Below are 18,227 nucleotides of genomic sequence, written 5' to 3' on the forward strand. Positions count from 1 at the left end.
AACAGGGGACCTGGCCCACAACCCAGGCATGTGCCCGGACCAGTAATTGAACCAATGACCCTTTGCTTTGCAGGTGACATCCAACTAACTGAGCCACACTGGTCACGGCTGAACAAATAAATATTTAATACAAATCCTAGGCAGCAAAAGTAAAAAAAAAAATCTCATAAATGTAACACTTTTCAGAAAGATGCAGGATGTGGATTGACAACGGACTGAACTAGGAATGGGAAGGCCCCATTCACAGATGAAGATGCTGAGGCTCGGAGGCAAAGATCACTCAGAAGAAAGCGATGGAACTTGCCCCTTGCCGATCTGCCTTCCTGTAGCCTAGAACCACAGAATTCTGCCATCATTGCACAAATCCTTGCTGTATCTTACTTTGCACCAGAGGCAGCCTCTGGTGAGAGGTGCTATGCAGAGGGTGGGGACAGAGTCAGGACCAGCCTGCTGAGGGGCTACAAGTACCTTGCTGGGACCCATATGATGGAAGGGGCCAAGCTGAATGTTGTGTCTAGAACAGAAGAAACAAAGAAAGGCCTTGAGGATGTGCCAGGTCATGCTGACTCCCTACCCTCTTTCTTTTTCCTTCTGGCCCACCTTAGCATCTAGCCATGCTTTATGCGGCCCTGAAAAGATGCTCTAGAACCTTGTAGGAGAAGACAGAGAATAGAAAAATAGGAAGAGAAGGTTTTTGTTTGGTTTTGGTTTTGTTACAGCTTTATTGATATACAAGTCCCATATAACATTGAGTGGTTTTAGTTTATTCACAGAGTTGTGTGATCATCAATAAACACTATCTAATTTCAGAACATTTTCATCACCTTCCAAAAAAATCCCTTATTCTTTAACAGCCACACACACACCCATTTCCCCCTATTCCCCCAGCCCCTGGCAACCACTAGTCAACTTTCTGTCTCTATGGATTTGCCTATTCTGGACTGTTCATACACATGGAATCATATAATGTGTGTCCTTTTATATCTGACTTCTTTCATTAAGTGTAATGTTTCAAGGTTCATGTATGCTGTAGCAGGAGCTGTTTCACAAATGGACAGGCTGATTGGTGATGGTTAAATTCATTCATTCCACAAATATTCACAGAGCGCCTACTATGTGCCAGCCCTGGCTGGGCCCAGCTAGAGACCCTGCCCTGGAGGGCTTCTTCTGGGGTAGAGAGACAATAAGTCAATGAAAAAGAAAATGATTTAGAATATTAGATGACAGCAGAAGCTAAAGGAAGGTGTAAAGCTGGAAGAAGGGTGAAGAGAGAGAGAATGCGACTAAATAGAAAAGTCAGCAAAGGTCTCATCCTAGGATGAACTTGAGGGGACTTTCCAGCTAAGACTGAAATCAGGTGAGAGAGCGAAGACGTCCTCGCGATGCCCCTCCAGCACTCAGCCCTTGGACACTTATCAGTTCCCCACGGCCGAGACCTTTCCTGTCTCGTCCACGCGTATCCCCGCGCCTGGCACAGTGGGGGACACCGAGTAGGTTTTTCGCGCGGCGTGATTGTGGCGATTCGGGGGCCGCCGGCCGAGCGCGACCCGGCCCACAGCTCAGCGCACACCGCCCGCCCCGGGCGCAGGCCCCGCCTCGGCGCCGCCTGAGCCCACCTCCTCTCGGCCGCCGCCATTGGCCGCGCGCGCCTCCGCCCTCGGCCTTGCACTTCCTGGCGGAGCCATGGCTGCGCACCGGTTCGGCCCCGGGGCTTCTGTGCCCGCGCCTCGCCGCCCCGCCAGGCCGGCCCCGCCGCCGGGGGTCCCAGCGCCGCTTCCGTAGCGCGCCTCCCAGGTGGGCCTCCGCTAACGCGCCTCCGACCCGGGACCGGCCGGGCGCCGCGCGCCGTAGGGGGGCGGGGGGCGGGCCTGCTTGGGGACGACCCCAGCCCCTGCTAGTGCGACCCCCGCCCGGCCCATCCGCAGCCTCCCTTTGTGCTGGGGGAAGGTGTGCGGCGGAGCTGGGGGAGCCGGGGGAGGGGCGCCGCCACCCCCGCAGGTGGGACAGGTGCGGCCTGTGCGGCCGGCCCCCGCGGCCCAGGTGAGTGTCCCCGCGTCCCGCCGCGGGCGCCGGCCCGGGTTTCGTCCCGACTCCGCCTTCTCCGCCTCCTCGTAGCCGGCTCGAGCCTGCCTGGGCGGCCGTTGTGCCGGCAGTTCCGCCAGGGGGTGCCGGGTCCGAACGAGCCACAGCAGCGTCCCCGGAGACCCTGCGGGCGACGGGTGAGTGCTGGCGGGCAGCCGTGTCCGTCTCCACGTTGTGTTTACCCGAGCGCTGAGGTCGAGCACGTTCAGGGTCGAAACCCGGGTAAGGAAGCTTGGAGAAGAGACTCCCTGGGGGCCCTCCCGTCCGGACGTGCCCTCTGTTCCCGTGTTTACGAGATCTTTTATGCATAACTGGGGATCGTCGCTGGCCTTGTGGATGGCCTTGATCCCCCTTGTCTGCTTCCAGAAAGCACGAAGGCAGCGGACACCCAACACTTGTAGAAATCGGCCGCAACCCACTTGCCCGGAGACAAAAGGGAACCTACACAAGGGGAAACTCTCTCTAGAAATCTTGGCCTAGAAAAGAAAGCTTTTAGCACTCAGGGCAAACGGAGCCTTGGCTGGCTGCCTGGAGTGGTGGAGAGAGGGACCTGCAGCTTTCTCTGGTGTGACCTTGGGTGAGCCCCTCCTCCACAGGAGCCTAGCTGTCAGAAGTGATGGTGCCAGCTGCCTCAGAGGGTGAAGGTAAACTAAGGAAGGCAGGGGTGTGCAGGAGGCACTGCATGAATGTGGTTTCCTTCCTTTCTCCCTCTCAGCCCCCAAACTGCTGAGGGGTCTGTCAGAAAGGACGGGTGGGTACAGCTGGCCATTGTCACAGAGTTGCTCATTTGTCAAGAGATGTCTAATCTCTTTCTTCCCCCAGGCAGCTGGACAGCATGGACTGTCCCCAAAGTTATTCCTTGGGAACACCGCAACCCCCTCTGTGTGTCCCCAATTATCTTGAAACAGTGGTGACTTTGTTTTGTTTTGTTCTGTTTTGTTTTTTAGCTGAAGGCTGTTTGTTCAGTAGGTAACAAATTGACTCTTCTCAACTCAGATAGCAGGGGGGGAAAATCCTCCTTAATACCCTCAGTCCCAGAATGTAACTTGTGCCCACGTTGCTGGCATAGCCCTACCTCTATGTGTCTCCTTTTCCCCCAGTCCCCCGAGCCTGGTTCTGTGCTGTCAGCGAGTTGCTTGGCATTTCAAAGCTTGCAGAAACCTTAACGTCATCTGGTACACCAGCCCATTTCACAGATGCGACCATGAGGTCTAGAGAGCGTAACATGCTTGTTTATCCTGGATGTTCCAAACAGGGCAAAGGCCCCAGAAGGTTTCCTGCCTGCACGCTTTTTTCTTTCTTTCCTTTTCTTTCCCTTTTCTTTTTTATGGCCAGGTAGAATAGCCTAGTGGTTAAGTACATGGAAGCCACTCTGGGTTGGAGTCCCAGCTCTGCCAGCTCCTTGCTGTGTGACACTGTCTAGTTACTTCCCCTCACTGCTATCAGTTTCCTCTGCCACAAACTGAGGAAAATAATAGTGCTGTCCTCATGGGATTATTGTAGGGATTAAATCAAGAAAGCACTTAAAACCAGTACCTATGTCTGGAACATGTTTTACATGTCATCCCTGCACCACATCCTTAACTTTGTCATGATACTGTAGAAGTATGACACTCTCAAAGACTGGGTCACAGTCAGCAGAGCATCGCAAAGAACGGCTCAGGTTTGGTTCACAGCCATTTACTAGCTTTTTGACCTTTAACTCAGTATCCTCTTCTGTAAAATGGGACAAGTGACATCAGCCTGCCCGAGGAGTTGTGGGGGTTAAATGAGACATGTAAATAAGTCCCTTAGCTTGGTTCCAGGGTCATTGTCTGGGCTCTGAAATGATAAGTCTTGTCATTATAACCTTGGTCTAGCCGAAAGGCCTATGAGAGATCAGACATCAGAAGGTAGGTATTTGTAGGAGGTAGTTTAGCTAGAGACATGGTTTTGTTGGATTTCAGATGCCAAAGGAACTCTTGTTGAATGTTCTGATTCTAATAACAACCTGGTACTTTCAACTCACGGTATAAGAGTTCTTTGTATTGATAGTACGCTGCTTTCTCCCCCTCTGTCGTCCGTGGGACTGCTTTCACCGTTGTCATTGCTATTGTCTAGCAGAGCCTGCAGTTAATGAATGACCTAGAGTCATTACTATCACTCTGTGCTCAGAAATCCTGTTCTTGTTGTAGGACTGTGACCTCTTTTATGATGGAGGGAAGCCGGCAGACACGAGTGTCTCGACCCTACAAGATCAGCGAATCTTCAAAGGTCTGTGAATGGTTGCTCACCACCTGTGCAAAGTGCCTAGGAAGGGTGATGTGTTTCTGATGTGCTCATTCTTAATGGACACACCAGTTTTCTGTTCTTGGTGGTGGTATTACTCTCCTTAGAGGCAGCACAGGCCAGGAGTGGAGGAATCATAACATCAGAGAACTGGGAATGTGATGGATGTTAGAGACACAACTCAACTCATTTATTTTGCACCTCAGCCCTGAGGTGGGTGGGTCAGGATAAAAACCATGCGATTGCCATTGCGCATTTGGGGGCTCAAAAACTCGAAGGACAAGTCCATTGAGAAGCCAGTGCCGACCTTACAGCGGTGGCAGGATGTTACATACTTGGATGTTAAGGGCCCGGATATTCCACCATCATGACTTTCCGGGGTCCTAGGAGTGCATGAGGGTGGCTTCCCAGGGCTGGGCTACCAACCTGTGTTATACTGCGTATCAAAGTCATGCTGGGAGAAGGTGAGGGGGAAGGTGTTTCATTAGAAATGCGTATCTGGCTTCACCCCAGACCTGTTCAACTAAAATCTGAGAGCTGGGCCTGGGAGTCTATATCTTCAACGAACTCCTCCCGGGCCTGGGAGCAGCCCCTGTCCCCACAGCTGCTATAAATAAGGATTCGGGGACCAGTTTCCGGGACAGTTCTTGCTTACACCTGCCTCTTTATACATATCAACAACACCATCTTTTCTTCTTTTGGAGATTAAATTTTATGGTTATCTTAGATCATCATTTTCAGGGAGACGGATATTTTCCCCAAGTGGGGGGAATTGGTTCTTGGGAAATGGAAAGACTTTTACTCTTTTTATGATTAAAACTCAGCTATGCATATAGTACATGCATAGATGAACAGATATATGTGGCGGTAACATTTCATGGGGGCTCTTGGGAAAAAATACCTTAAAAGATTTTAAAAAGGTTGAGAAAGACCCCATTAGATAAAGGGAGTTGTGAGCAGACTATAGAGTTGGAAAAATGAGAGAAAGAGGCTGTACAGATGTGCATAAAAGAAAAACGGGGTGTAATTTTCAGAAGAGGTTCGTTCTCCAGAGAAACGGTCTCCTATTTCCATTTGCATTTGCTGAGAAGGCTCTGCCAAGCCGGGCTTTATCTACTGTGAAAACCCAGAAAGGTCTCACTGCTGTCTCAAAGGGGCTTTGTTTCAGAGCTTGGCTGAGGAGACAGTATAGCTTTCTAAGTTTGATAGCGCTGGAAATCTTTGTTCCTGAAAGCCAGATTCTGAGTTGGTTTCTTTCTGAATTGAAGCTTTTAGGAGTAGGGTTCTCTTGGTTTATTGTATTTATGTTCCTAACTATAAGTGTACCTTGATTCTCTAGATATTAACACACTCATGTAGTCTGTACCCAGAATAAAAATAATAATTGCCAAACCCCTCTAGTCCCTACATTGCCACTCTCCCAACTTCCAAGACTGCAGGTTTGCCTGCCCTTAAACTTTACACAAATGAATCAAAGGGTAGGTGCTCTTGTGTGCCTGGCTCCTTCCGCTCAGCATTGTGCATCTGAGACTTGCTGCTGCTGCTGCTGCTGTGCGTAGTGGTAGATTGCTCCTTCTCACTGCAGCGGAGTGTCCTATTGTATGACCACCACTGTTCCTTTATCAACTCTAAACTGTGTTGATCCATTTTGATGCTGAGTTCTTTTTTAACATGAAATCCCCCATTCCTGCTGCGTCTGTCCAATGTTAGCTCCTGAGTACCTGTGTTTCTTCACCTGCCTTGCCTTGCCTTGCCTTTGATAAAATCGTTGACGTTAAGAAACGAAGGAATAAACAAGGTTCATACCAGCAGAGAGTGTTGGGGGCCGGGGATCTGAAATAATATGAAATGCTGCGACTATGTTATTGATGTCCCTCTAAGATTGGGAAATTATATTTGTCTATTTTTTGAAAGTTCTCATCTCTGCAGCTACATTAAAATAACCAGAAACGGGCTGTAATCAAGACCCAGGTACTGAATTAAATGTGCCTACTTAGCATGGAGACCCAGCTTTAGAAGCAGCACTGCCCTCTTCCCTGTCCTGGCTCACTGGAGCAGATGGCTCCCCCTGGCAGCTGTCATCCGGGGCTTTCCCTGATCCCTGCCCCCTGGGGCTGTTTCCCTTTTTACCCAGCAGCCTGGGGTCATGCGTATCCCCATTTAAGTGTGGAGTCCCAGCACCCCCATGCTCTTGGAGACAACCAGGGGCTCAGGGTGAGCAGACAGCCCACCTGATGCCCCTCACTTGCTTCTCTCGGGACACTGAGCCTTTACTATATTACAAGACAGCCTGCTGCTGCAGTGCTTTTTAATTTCCTTTCTTCAATCCACACCCGAGAGGGGCCCCAGGCCAGTGTGTGTTGGAGCCCAGACCATTCCTTCTTAATTGGAAGCCAAAGCCAGGCCAGCCTGGCACTCTCTGCTGCTAATCAGAATAAACGGAGCTATACATGTATGGGACCTAGGAGAAACCGTCCTCTAACAGAAGAGCAGCCGTGTCTGGTCCTCTCAAGTTGGAGGGGAAGGAAGCTTTAGGCAGTGTCTGTCTGGTGTCCTCATCAGAATGTGAGGTCCTTGCCCACTCCTATAATGTAGAGGGAGCAATTGATGTTGGAATTAGCCAGATGAGGCAGAAACACAGGGAAATAAAGGACCTCGATTACAGATGTGTCAGAAGCAGTAAGGAGCAGCTGTGGAGGGGAAGAAAGAAAGGAAACCCATTGCTCCAGGACACACGTGGACAAGTAACCTGTAAGAATTCGGCAACCTGTAGGCCAGCCACACAGCCGCTCACAACTACTACGCCCTCAGTCCATGTTCCTCTCTACCACCATTTCCCCTTCCCGGGCGTAGTGCCCCGCCAGCCCTTTCCCTCCATTGCCCTCAAATCGACCAGCTCCCCAGCTGATACTTCTGAATGCCTGTTTTTCTCTATATTGAATTTTCTTGTTGTTTTTATAGTGAGGAAATCAGGAAGTGCTCAGTATCCTGAAAGCCAAAAGCATAATTAGTCCTCCAAGGATTTAGAAACTATTATCTAGGTCTGACATATTTTTGTATCCTCAAAAGCACATGGCAGGCATATAGCACTCAATAAATAAGTGCCTGCTAACTTAAATTTATGGAATTAATTTGTATTCATTATTCATATTAATTGATTTGTTAGTCCAGTGTAGCATGGTGACTACAGGTTTGAGCTCTGGAATCAGACCTAGGGTTCAAATCTCACTCCTGGGCAGTCACTGTGGGGCTTTGGGCAAGGTTCTTAGTCTCTGACATTTTTTTCTCATCTGGAAAATGGGGATGATAATAAAGGTCTCTTGGAGGTTTTTTGTGATGCCCGAATAAGAGTGCATGTCAAGTGCACACACAGTGCAGGGTACATATAAGCCCTCAGGAAAATACAGAGTTTTTGCATTTTACATATACTGTATCCCTTTTAACCCTGGCAGTTTCTGGAGTAGGACCTCCAGAGCACCTTAGTTTGGATCGCTAGAAATGGGTGTCTCTGTAGCATGACCACGTGCCTTTCGAAGGCTCGGAGAAAGCTGCCTTCCTTGGCACAGAGCCTGGTGGGGACCGACAATCACTACAGCTTCCCTTTAGCAGATTCTTTGCCATGGCTCTCTCATTAACAAGCCCTCCCCCCACCTCCGGTTCCCTGGAACCCGAGTGGTGACTACTTGCATCCTCACTTGTGAGATGAGGAAATGGAGGCTCAGAGCCTCCTCTTGGCTCAGCCCAGATCACACCGCTGACAAGTGGCAGAGCCAGATGCAAACCTTGATTCTGTTAGACTTTAGAGGCTACATCTGGAGCCACTTCCCCATCCTGACAGGACAGCATTTTTCAAATCTATTTGCTCATGACCCACAGGAGGAAAGGGAGGGAGGGAAGAAAGGAAGAAAGAAAACTTTTAGGAATTTTATTTAGAAAGGAGAGAAATGAAGAGAAGAAAGAAGGTAGATTTTAGGAATTTTCATTATAAAGAAGGAGAAGAAGGAACGAAGGATATAGATAATACACGTACATGCACACCCCCTTATTTCCTGCAGCACACTCACTCTTATTTCTCATTCTCCTTCATTCCACTGTACTTAAAATGCTGCTCGTGTCCCACTAGACTGACTCCTGCAGCTGTGGCGGGGGTTGGGGGCGGGTCGGTGCGGCATTTTCCAGGTGCAAGCGGGTGCTCTTCCACAGGTGTACCGCTGGGCTGAGCACTCGACCACAGTGCTGCAGCGACTGAATGAGCAGCGTCTACATGGCCTCTTCTGCGACATTGTCCTGGTGGCCGACGAGCAGCGTGTGCCAGCGCACCGCAACCTGCTGGCCGTGTGCAGCGACTACTTCAATTCCATGTTCACCCTGGGCATGCGCGAGGCCTTCCAGAAGGAGGTGGAGCTGATTGGTGCCTCATACATTGGCCTCAAGGCTGTGGTGGACTTCTTGTATGGCGGAGAGTTGGCGCTAGATGGCGGCAACATTGACTACATCCTGGAGACGGCCCACCTGCTGCAGATCTGGACGGTGGTGGATTTCTGCTGCGAGTACCTGGAGCAGGAGGTAAGCGAGGACAACTACCTGTACCTGCAGGAGCTGGCCTCCATCTACAGCCTCAAGCGGCTGGATGCCTTCATCGATGGCTTTATCCTGAGCCACTTCGGCACGCTGTCCTTCACGCCTGACTTCCTGCAGAACATCTCCATGCAGAAGCTGTGCGTCTACCTGAGCAGCAGTGAGGTGCAGCGGGAATGTGAGCACGACCTGCTGCAGGCCGCCCTGCAGTGGCTGACGCAGCAGCCAGAGCGCGAGGCCCATGCCTATCAGGTGCTGGAGCACATCCACTTCCCACTCATCCCCAAGAACGACCTGCTGCACCGTGTCAAGCCAGCTGTGTGCTCACTGCTGCCCCGGGAGGCCAACTGCGAAGGCTTCATCGAGGAGGCCGTGCACTACCACAACAGCCTGGCAGCCCAGCCAGTCATGCAGACCAAGCGCACGGCGCTCCGCACCAACGAGGAGTGCCTGCTGTTTGTGGGTGGCGAGGTCTCCGAACGGTGTCTGGAGCTCAGTGACGACACCTGCTACCTGGACGCCAAGAGCGAGCAGTGGGTCAAGGAGACACCCCTGCCTGCCCGGCGGAGCCACCACTGTGTTGCCGTGCTTGGGGGATTCATCTTCATCGCTGGTGGCAGCTTCTCGAGGGACAATGGAGGGGACGCAGCGTCCAATCTTCTTTATAGGTATGACCCCCGCTGTAAACAGTGGATCAAGGTGAGATTAAAGCCAGATTCTTTCTTTACTCTTGAGGACTTTTGATCTCTCTAACCTAGCCTTGACTGCCCCTCCCTTCTCTCTGACCTTGACCAGTTCCTGCTTCGGAACAAGGTGTGATGATAAAGTGGCGAGCCACCTACTTCCCACCCTCCCCTGTGCCAGCACCCTCGTTGAGGGGAGTGAGGGCTGACCTTCCACAGGGTCAGTCCAGAACTTTCTGCACCAACAGCTATCTGATATGGTAGCCACCAACAATTTGTGGCAGCTGAACTCTTGAAATACAGCCAGTGAGACTGAAGGACTGAATTTTCAATTGGATTTCACTTTTAACTAATTTACATTTGCATGTAAATGGCCACAGGAGGCTGGTGGTGACCTTATCAGATAGCACCAGTCTAGAGATTTGACCCATAGTTTCAAGCACTCTTCCCTGTGGCTCAGAATCTCAGCCAGACTCCTCTTTTGGAAAGGTTTGGAGCTGGTTTAAGTAGGCCATGAAGGCTCACACCTTTGGCAGGTGTGGTGGCTAATTCTGGGAAGAGCACAGGTCTTGGCGTCAGACCTGAGTTCACATCCCAATTTGGGTAAATCGTAGCCAGGAATTTCAGACTAGTTCCTGGCCCTCTCCACATTTCAGCTTCTCCCTCTGGACTGGGTGGAGGGACATTGACCTTCCAGGGTCAGGGGCTGTAGCTCATTTTGATTGGCAAGTGCCTGGCAGAGGGAAGGTGTTCCCTTTCTCCCACAAACTCCTCTCCAGACCACATCCATTAAACTCGGTCTCAGTCTTTGTACTCATACCTCAGTGATTTTACTTAACTTGGTGTTTTTCTGAGCTCAGAACTCAGAACAGACTCTGATGATCTTTCGCTTTAATTCTCAGAAATCTAAAACCACCCACCAAGAAGTAAGTGCTGCCACTAGAAAGAGGCTCCCGGCTTTGGAGCCCATCCTCAAAAGCTTAGTGGCCACAACAGCCTGAATGTGTGGTCTCCTGAGGGACCGTGTTTATTTGTGTGTTCTGCTTGGATTATTTAAAAAAAAAAAAAAAAAAAAGTTGGGTCTTCTGCTTTTCAATTTCCTCTTGAGTGCCACTGTTTGCCTAACATGGATGGTGATGAGCATTAATTTAAAAACTATCTGATGGAGGTAGCAAGAGGAAAGAAGAATTTTTATTTCAAGAAATCACTAAATCAGCAGTTATGAGCTGTGTGTCCTACAGAATTCAAGTACATGAGGCTGGCCACATGGCCAAACAAGTTTGGGGAGCTGTTGTCTTCCAAACCCTTCTTGGGGATTTGCAATGTCTCAGGGGTCCTTGGGGACTCTGAGAAGTCCCTCCTAAAGAACCTTCATTCTCAAAGTTTGACTCCCTTCCCCCAGACTCACTTGGCCACTGCCTCGCCTTTCTAGTCTGAGTGTTCCATAGGACACCTTTGAGAAGTGATGCTAGATGTTGACGCTGTCCCGGGTTTGGGGAAGAGAAGGTACAGGTGTCATGCCTTCGCAGGTGGCCTCCATGAACCAGCGTCGTGTGGATTTCTACCTTGCCTCCATTGAAGACATGCTAGTGGCCGTCGGTGGCCGGAATGAGAATGGAGCTCTCTCTTCAGTAGAGACTTACAGTCCCAAGACCGATTCCTGGTCCTACGTGGCTGGCTTGCCAAGGTGATTGGGGATTTTTGTGGCAAACTTCAAAGGTGACAACTTTTGGGTCCAAAGGTGACAACAGTTCAGTCCACCTCTCTCTCTGGATTTTCTGCCCTCTAATTCCAGGGGAAATCTCCTTGCTTGTAAATGACTTGGTAGATCGTGAGGGGCAGGGGGCTTGCTGGTGGCCAGTCAGGGCTCCTGTTCTAGGCCGACTGAGTGCAAATGTCAGCTCTGCTGCTAAGACAACCATCTCTCAGTTTCTGAGCCTGGTTACTTCCGGAGTTCCCGGTGTAGGCGACCACCACTGCAGAACCATGCAGGAGAGTTTCCCTGCCCTAAGGTCCCTTGTGCTCCACTCCCTGGTCCCTCCCCCTTCCTCTGAACTGCTGGCAACCACTGACGCTTTACTGTCCCTATAATTGCGACTTTTCCAGAATGCCTTATGGTTGGTACTTTGTTTCATCCCCCATTGGTTATGGAATTTGATCAGGTGCATATGTGTGCCTCCATAGCATGTTGTTGCTGTTTTCAGCCCTTATGAGCAGCCTTATAGTTGATGCCTGTTTCTCAGGTGGGAAAATGGAGACGGGGCAGAGCTGGGAATTCTTGCCCAGGCAGTCTGACTGCAAAGCTGACTGTTTACCCGCCCTGCCTGCTCTGCCACTTCCTGTGCAGTGACAGCTGCCGTCTATAAAGTGTTCACAGGGTACCTGCTCCCTGTGTTATCCCCTCAAATCCTCACAAGCCTCTGAGAGGGCAGGCTGTCCCCTTGTGCAGAGGAGAAGACTGAGGCCTTGGCTCATGGAGGCCCAACCCAGGGCAGCGCTGAGCCCCCTCATTGTCTCTTTGTCCATCTGTTCATCTCTCCACAGGTTCACCTATGGCCACGCAGGTACCATCTACAAAGACTTCGTGTACATCTCTGGGGGCCACGACTACCAGATCGGCCCCTACCGCAAGAACCTGCTGTGCTACGACCACCGGACGGACGTGTGGGAGGAGCGCCGGCCCATGATCACAGCGCGCGGCTGGCACAGCATGTGCAGCCTGGAGGACCGCATCTACTCCATTGGGGGCAGCGACGACAGCGTGGAGTCCATGGAGCGCTTCGACGTGCTGGGTGTCGAGGCCTACAGCCCACAGTGCAACCAGTGGACCCGCGTGGCCCCGCTGCTGCACGCCAACAGCGAGTCAGGCGTGGCCGTATGGGAAGGCCGCATTTACATCCTGGGCGGCTATAGCTGGGAGAACACGGCCTTCTCCAAGACGGTCCAGGTGTACGACCGCGAGAAGGACAAGTGGAGCAAAGGCACTGACCTGCCCAAGGCCATTGCCGGCGTGTCCGCCTGCGTCTGCGCCCTGAAGCCGCGGCTGGAGGACAAGAAGAAGAAGGGCAAGGCCAAGAGGCACCAGGACCGGGGCCAGTGACCCGGCCCGTGCCTGCTGAGGCCTTGTCCCCACTGCCACCTCCCAGAGTGTCTGTAGACCAGCAACAACTTCCTAGAACCCTGGAACCATTATGCACCACTTAGCAGCTTTTTTTTTACTTTTATGATTTTTGGTATTTCTATGATATCACTGTAACTGATTAAATATTCTACGTAACTTTACATATTATCTTGCTTGAATAATCCAGACAGGAACTATCCCCTTGTGTCTGCTCAGGGCTTCTCCCCACATTACAGATCTTTGGGGGTCCTCCCAACCATCACCTTGAGAGTAGCTAGGGCCAGGGTTATGTGGAAGTTTTTGTAGTGAAACTGGAGGCTTTGGTGGGACATTTCAGGTCCTCTAGTCTGTGCCTCCCCAAACCTGGCTGAGTTTTTAAAAATGCGGATTCCTGGGCCCTGCCTGAGAATAATTGAATCTAAAACTACCAAGAGCGGTGGGAGGAGTTGCCAGAAACTGTTATAACCAGTCCCTGGAATGACTGAGCAGCAGCCATGTCTGGGAATCACTGGCAAGGTCAAGGGCAGTCGTTTTTATAAGTGTGGACACAGGGACCCCGAGAGGGTGAGAGAGTGACCAAGGGTCACCAGATCAGCAGACAACAGGTGAGACCTGGGACTTTTCACCTGGGAGGTGTTCCTGCCCCTCCCTAGGATTTTCGTATCCAGTGATTATTGTTTCTGAATCCTCTCAGTTTTCCTGGTTGGTAATCTTCCTGAAAGCTAACAGGGTATAGGTGATCAGGGAGGAAGTAGGGGGAAAGACATGAAGTTCTTTATAAATATTCTGTAATTTGCCCTTTTTTTAACATTTTCCTGGCGCCCACTGCTTCTGATGTGCTGAGCCCCCAAATCTACATTCACTTCTCAGGAAAGGAAAAGGGAGCACCCTAGCATTTGCCATTGTTCTCAGTGACTCCAGCTCCTAGAAGCATTGAAGGCTTTTACATGAGTGAGCGCACATTAATCCCTAAGAAGGCTGAGCATCTCCCCAACTCACCCACTCTAGTGGCAGGCCCTGGTCCCAGCCATCTGCTGCTGAGTAGTTTTGTGCTGCTGGGCAAATTCTTTAACAAGTCTTGAGCTGTTTCCTCACTCATTAAGTGACAGGCTTGGATGAAATAATGGCCAGGCTCCTCCCAGGGTTTCAGCTCTTTTAGTCTGTATAAGCTCTTAAAATATTCGGCACCTCCTTTTGAGATATGTGACTGCTGTGCACAGATTTCTGCAGTTACTAGAACATCAAGAGTATGTGCCCTTTAAGGAGACTAATGCCCAAGATGCTGTGTAACAAATACAATATGATGGGAGGAAAGGAATGTGTCTTAATTGTGAGCCAAAGGAAGCATTAATGATTTATACCTTGGCAGAGATTTGATGGAAGAGAGGAGAAAACTTCAAGATGTACTGTTAACATTGATAGTAGAATAAGAATCTCAGTTTATTTTATTTTATTTTGTGTTTCTTTACTTCCCTTCCTTTCCTTCAAGGCTTACCGCGATTTTGATGACAACCAGGAAAGCTGAGAGTGACTGGTGTTTAAAGCTTCAGTACCGAAATCATTGCCTTCTATTGCTAGTTGGGCAAGCAGCCTGCATAGTTAGCTAGTTCCTTGTATGTGGGAGTCCCTAGAGGCTTCCAAACTGTTGAGAAGTTCTGCAAGGCGTACAAACAAACAAAAAAACTATACTCTTCTTGTAGCTTGACAACCCTTTTGTGTATTAAAGGCTCTGAGAAGTCCTGCATTAACTATACTAACCTTCCATCAACCAGCATCTCTAAACTTCACTGAGCCGGAAACCCTTTTGTGTCTCATACCTAGTCTCAGCCCTCCACGAAATACATTTTGCAGAACTTCTATGAAATTCGGGATAGTGTAGACCCTTCCTATACCAGGAAAGTTTTCATCACTTGAAGACCCTTTACAAAGCATAGAAGTTATGGTCTTTTCTCCCCTGCTCAGCCCAAGTCATAAACTGAGTAGTGGTCAACTAGAACCCAGAGGAAGGTGGGGAAGAGCTCATAGACTATTCGTGCTCTGTGGAGACATGACTTTGACCTTGGGGAGAGGGCAGCCATCAGTTTTTAGCTTAAGCCAGCTGTATTTTTGGCTGCCAGGACGTGTCCCATGATGCAGGCCCCTGGCCTCTTTTCTGACTTGTGCCTTCGTTACTAACAATGCCCTGCACCGAATATTTGCTGATGTCTCTCATTCGCTGTAAAAGCAGTTTGTAATCTACATGGCATAGAAGCTAATTTTGATGTTGAGGGGACATTTCTTTAAAAGTAGACTTTGATAGATAAGTTTCCTCTTGTGGATCAACTTCAAATAATTGGTGGTGGCTCCACTTATACTAAGAAAGATTTTCAAGCTCATTGGGGTCAGTGCAAAAGAGCATCATGACCAATGAGCCTGGGCTTGGGAATGCAAAGTGGTGGGACCCATGGCTGGTTTTTGTTGTTGACGTTTCAAGATGGAAATCACTCCACCGCACAGTCCAACTAAGAATGGAAGAAAATGGTTTTGAACTCATTTTGGCAGAGCTTTGGGGTGCGCTTAGGCAGATGGCCACTTGAACTGCATAATCTTGAAGGTATTGTTTCAAACCGAAGCGACAAAGACCCAGAATCTTGCAGGTCGCCATCTTGAGTCAAAAACAGCAACATTTACCATTATATGATCAAACTCAATGCTTTAAAGTGAACTTTGAGAATATCTGGATCAGCTTTTCAGTTTTGTTTTATTTTTTAATTTTTCAAAATAAGGATGGTGGACTTTTATTCAGGTTTTCTTCTGTCACTTTTAAAGCACTAGAGTTTTAACTTCATATTAGTTGTAGGTTTTGAGTTTGATCTTCATCCAAGTTAGAACCCTGTTTGCTTAAGACATAATGGAATAATGGAAGAGGATAGAAAAGCTGGAGAAACCCTTGTTCCTTGTGGTGGTTTTTCTGCTGTCTCAGTAACTTGCTTGTATGGATGGCTCAATCAGTATTTTTAACATTCTGCCAGTTTAGATAGACTACCAGGTAGGACTTCTAGATCTTGAGCTGAGCAGAAAACTTCATGTATGTATTATAGTTTGAATGTTCCTCCCCCTGCCCCTGACTGATGAGGCGACCTGACCTCATGGTGACTTAATAGAAACCCCAGAAGCCAACCTTGAGGGGTGTTCAGTTTAGGGTGGGAACCCAAATGCCAAAAGGGGGTGGAGTCCCTCCCCTAAGGTCCAGGGTCTCACTCTGTGGGTTCAGGTGAGTTCACCTGTGGTTCAAAGTACCTGGCTACAAGTCCAGGAGTGACGTTTTGGTGATGTGAGCAATGTGGGATGGGAGAGGACCACCCCCCGCCCCCTTATAGAGTTACCGGCCTATCTCTACCCTGGTCCTCCATGGCATGCGCTTCGCCAGCTCCAACCTGAGCAGCACCTCACAGGCCTTTTAGCTCTTGGAGTTTTTAGCTAGATTCTCAAACTGCTGGTCCCTAACCTGGAGAGGCATTTCCAGCTGTGGCCTGGACATCCTCGCTGTCTCTGCAGATTCTGAGTCTTCAGAGGGCAGGGCGCGGTGTCCTGGCTTTTAGGACAAACCTCTGTAGTACAGGGCAGCTCCACAGGTACTTGGAGATCCTGCCAAGTGCGTCTGCCAAGACCGGCAGTTTTTAAATTTTTTTGAAATGTTTTGATACTTTTTGATACCATTTGCTAATAACCGTTTTGTAGGTTGCCTGCCGGGGTTTTCCACCTCACCCCTTACCCCCACTCCCTTGAGCTTGCACTAGCCAGCCAAGGTCCTGTGGTCAGTGCCGGGATATTGCCATATGGCTTTGTCTTGGATCTTGCTCTCCTCCATGGCTGTGATCTGATACAACTCTTGAATTTTGTAAGGTCACACATGGCCCCTGAGTATGATCATGACTGTCTTCGGCCCCCAACTGAGCAAGAAAACACTGATTTGCCAAGAGGACACTCTCACTCTCTGTAGATGTCCCACACTCCTTCCAAAGCTCCTACCTCAGCAGTGTGCACAGAGTTGGAAAGATACCTGAGGACAGATCCATAGATCACCTTTCTCATACGGGTCATTTCTCAACCCAGGGCAGGGCTGGGGTCCTGATCCAATCTCGTCCACCCCTCCTTTTAAAGAAATGTTAACATGAAATCTGTAACAGTGAACCATCCTGCACTTTATAGAATTATTACCCTCAGCATTGGAGGCTGTTAATTTCTTTGTGGGTTTTTTTTAAAAAAACATGGATAGAATTGGTGGCTTCTGAGGATGTTTCGGGGATCTCAAAAAAATTGTTTTTTGGTTGCCTTAGTTAAAAGAGTTGAATGAATGTACAAATTTGGTGGGGGGTGGAGGGAGGGCAGTGGGGGTTAAACATTGCAGGTCAGTTTTCGTTGAGAAAAAGAATTCCACCCCTTCAAAGTTCAAGCCATCTTTACAGGTTTCCTTGCAATTGAAGGATGAATAAAATCCTTCGGATCAATTGAAGTTAATCATTACCACCAGCCTTCTGTCAAAATTAGTAAGATATTTGACAATTAAGTAATTCATTGGGTATGTTCTGGCTACTAATGTTACCAAATCTGTAATCGTGTGTTTGTTTTTTAATTTGCTGCTTTTGTATTTGTAACTTTATGACACTGAAAGCTTTTCTGTGTCTATTTCTTTTTAATTAATTTCCTGCATGTTTTTTTTTCTTTAATTCTATACAGAATATTCAATTCTCAAAACACATTAAAATGATTTGCCTGCTAGGGTATGGCTTATTTTATAATTACATTCCTAGTCTTGTGTGTTTATTGTAATACTCTTTAGTCCTATTTGCTCTGCCCAAATAAAAAAGAACCCCTTGCATGTTGAGACCAAATATAATTTGGAAATTAACCAGACTGCCTTTTAGTGTTGTGGTATGCTGGGACATTTTGAGTCTGCTTTCATTGTGCTTCTAATTACTGTATTTTGCCAGGATTTAATTCAGATCCTTGATTGCAGCACTAAGTCCCTTGACCTGAAATGAAACTATTTGCTTGAATTTGTGTCAGTGGGGATAATTGGACTACAAAAGAAAACCAGAAGCCAGGGAAACATAGTTTATGACAAGCAATGTATTATCTTTATCAGAAAGATGCAATATCATCTCTATAAGAACAGACTTCATTTTATTTCCATTGGGGCCCAAGAAGAAGAGGGCATCCCTGCCCTGCTGTGGTTTTGCAAGGCCAGCAGACAACTGGGCTCCTTCAGCAGTTCAGCGCTGGGAGGGCGGTACCTGTTGTGACCATCTCACCTGGAAATGATTCGAATTTCCCTCTGAGCCAATGAGCTGCCCCAAACGGGACACTGGCTGCCAGATGCTAAAGTTGCTGGGATGCTTTCATTTCAACCTCAGAAGGATATTAGTTAGAAACGATAGTTTTCACCCTGACTGGTGTGGCCCGGTTGGCTGGGTGTCATCTCACAAAGCGAAAGATCGCGGGTTCAATTCCTG

General features: G+C 48.9%; 1 protein-coding gene across 1 annotated transcript; it reads left to right on the forward strand.

The window, feature by feature from the left end:
- The first annotated feature begins 1,681 nt into the window (after positions 1-1,681).
- On the forward strand, positions 1,682-17,031 carry KLHL36 (kelch like family member 36). The gene is made up of 5 exons (XM_054588910.1): positions 1,682-1,794; positions 4,257-4,335; positions 8,554-9,627; positions 11,141-11,298; positions 12,156-17,031. The coding sequence occupies exons 2-5, from the start codon at positions 4,273-4,275 to the stop codon at positions 12,709-12,711; spliced, it is 1,851 nt and encodes a 616-aa protein (XP_054444885.1). The 5' UTR covers positions 1,682-1,794; positions 4,257-4,272; the 3' UTR covers positions 12,712-17,031.
- The last annotated feature ends 1,196 nt before the right edge of the window (positions 17,032-18,227 follow it).

Source organism: Pteronotus mesoamericanus, unplaced genomic scaffold (assembly GCF_021234165.1).
Source record: "Pteronotus mesoamericanus isolate MK-2021 breed Mesoamerican mustached bat unplaced genomic scaffold, CSHL_Meso_final scaffold_165, whole genome shotgun sequence".
NCBI classification, from domain to species: Eukaryota; Metazoa; Chordata; class Mammalia; order Chiroptera; family Mormoopidae; genus Pteronotus; species Pteronotus mesoamericanus.

Excerpts from the sequence above, each read along its gene's own strand:
- KLHL36 (XM_054588910.1), top strand. The coding sequence starts at position 4,273 with ATGATGGAGGGAAGCCGGCAGACACGAGTGTCTCGACCCTACAAGATC. Across the intron at positions 9,628-11,140 it reads GCTGTAAACAGTGGATCAAG|GTGGCCTCCATGAACCAGCG; the intron begins GTGAGATTAAAG and ends ATGCCTTCGCAG. Across the intron at positions 11,299-12,155 it reads TACGTGGCTGGCTTGCCAAG|GTTCACCTATGGCCACGCAG; the intron begins GTGATTGGGGAT and ends ATCTCTCCACAG.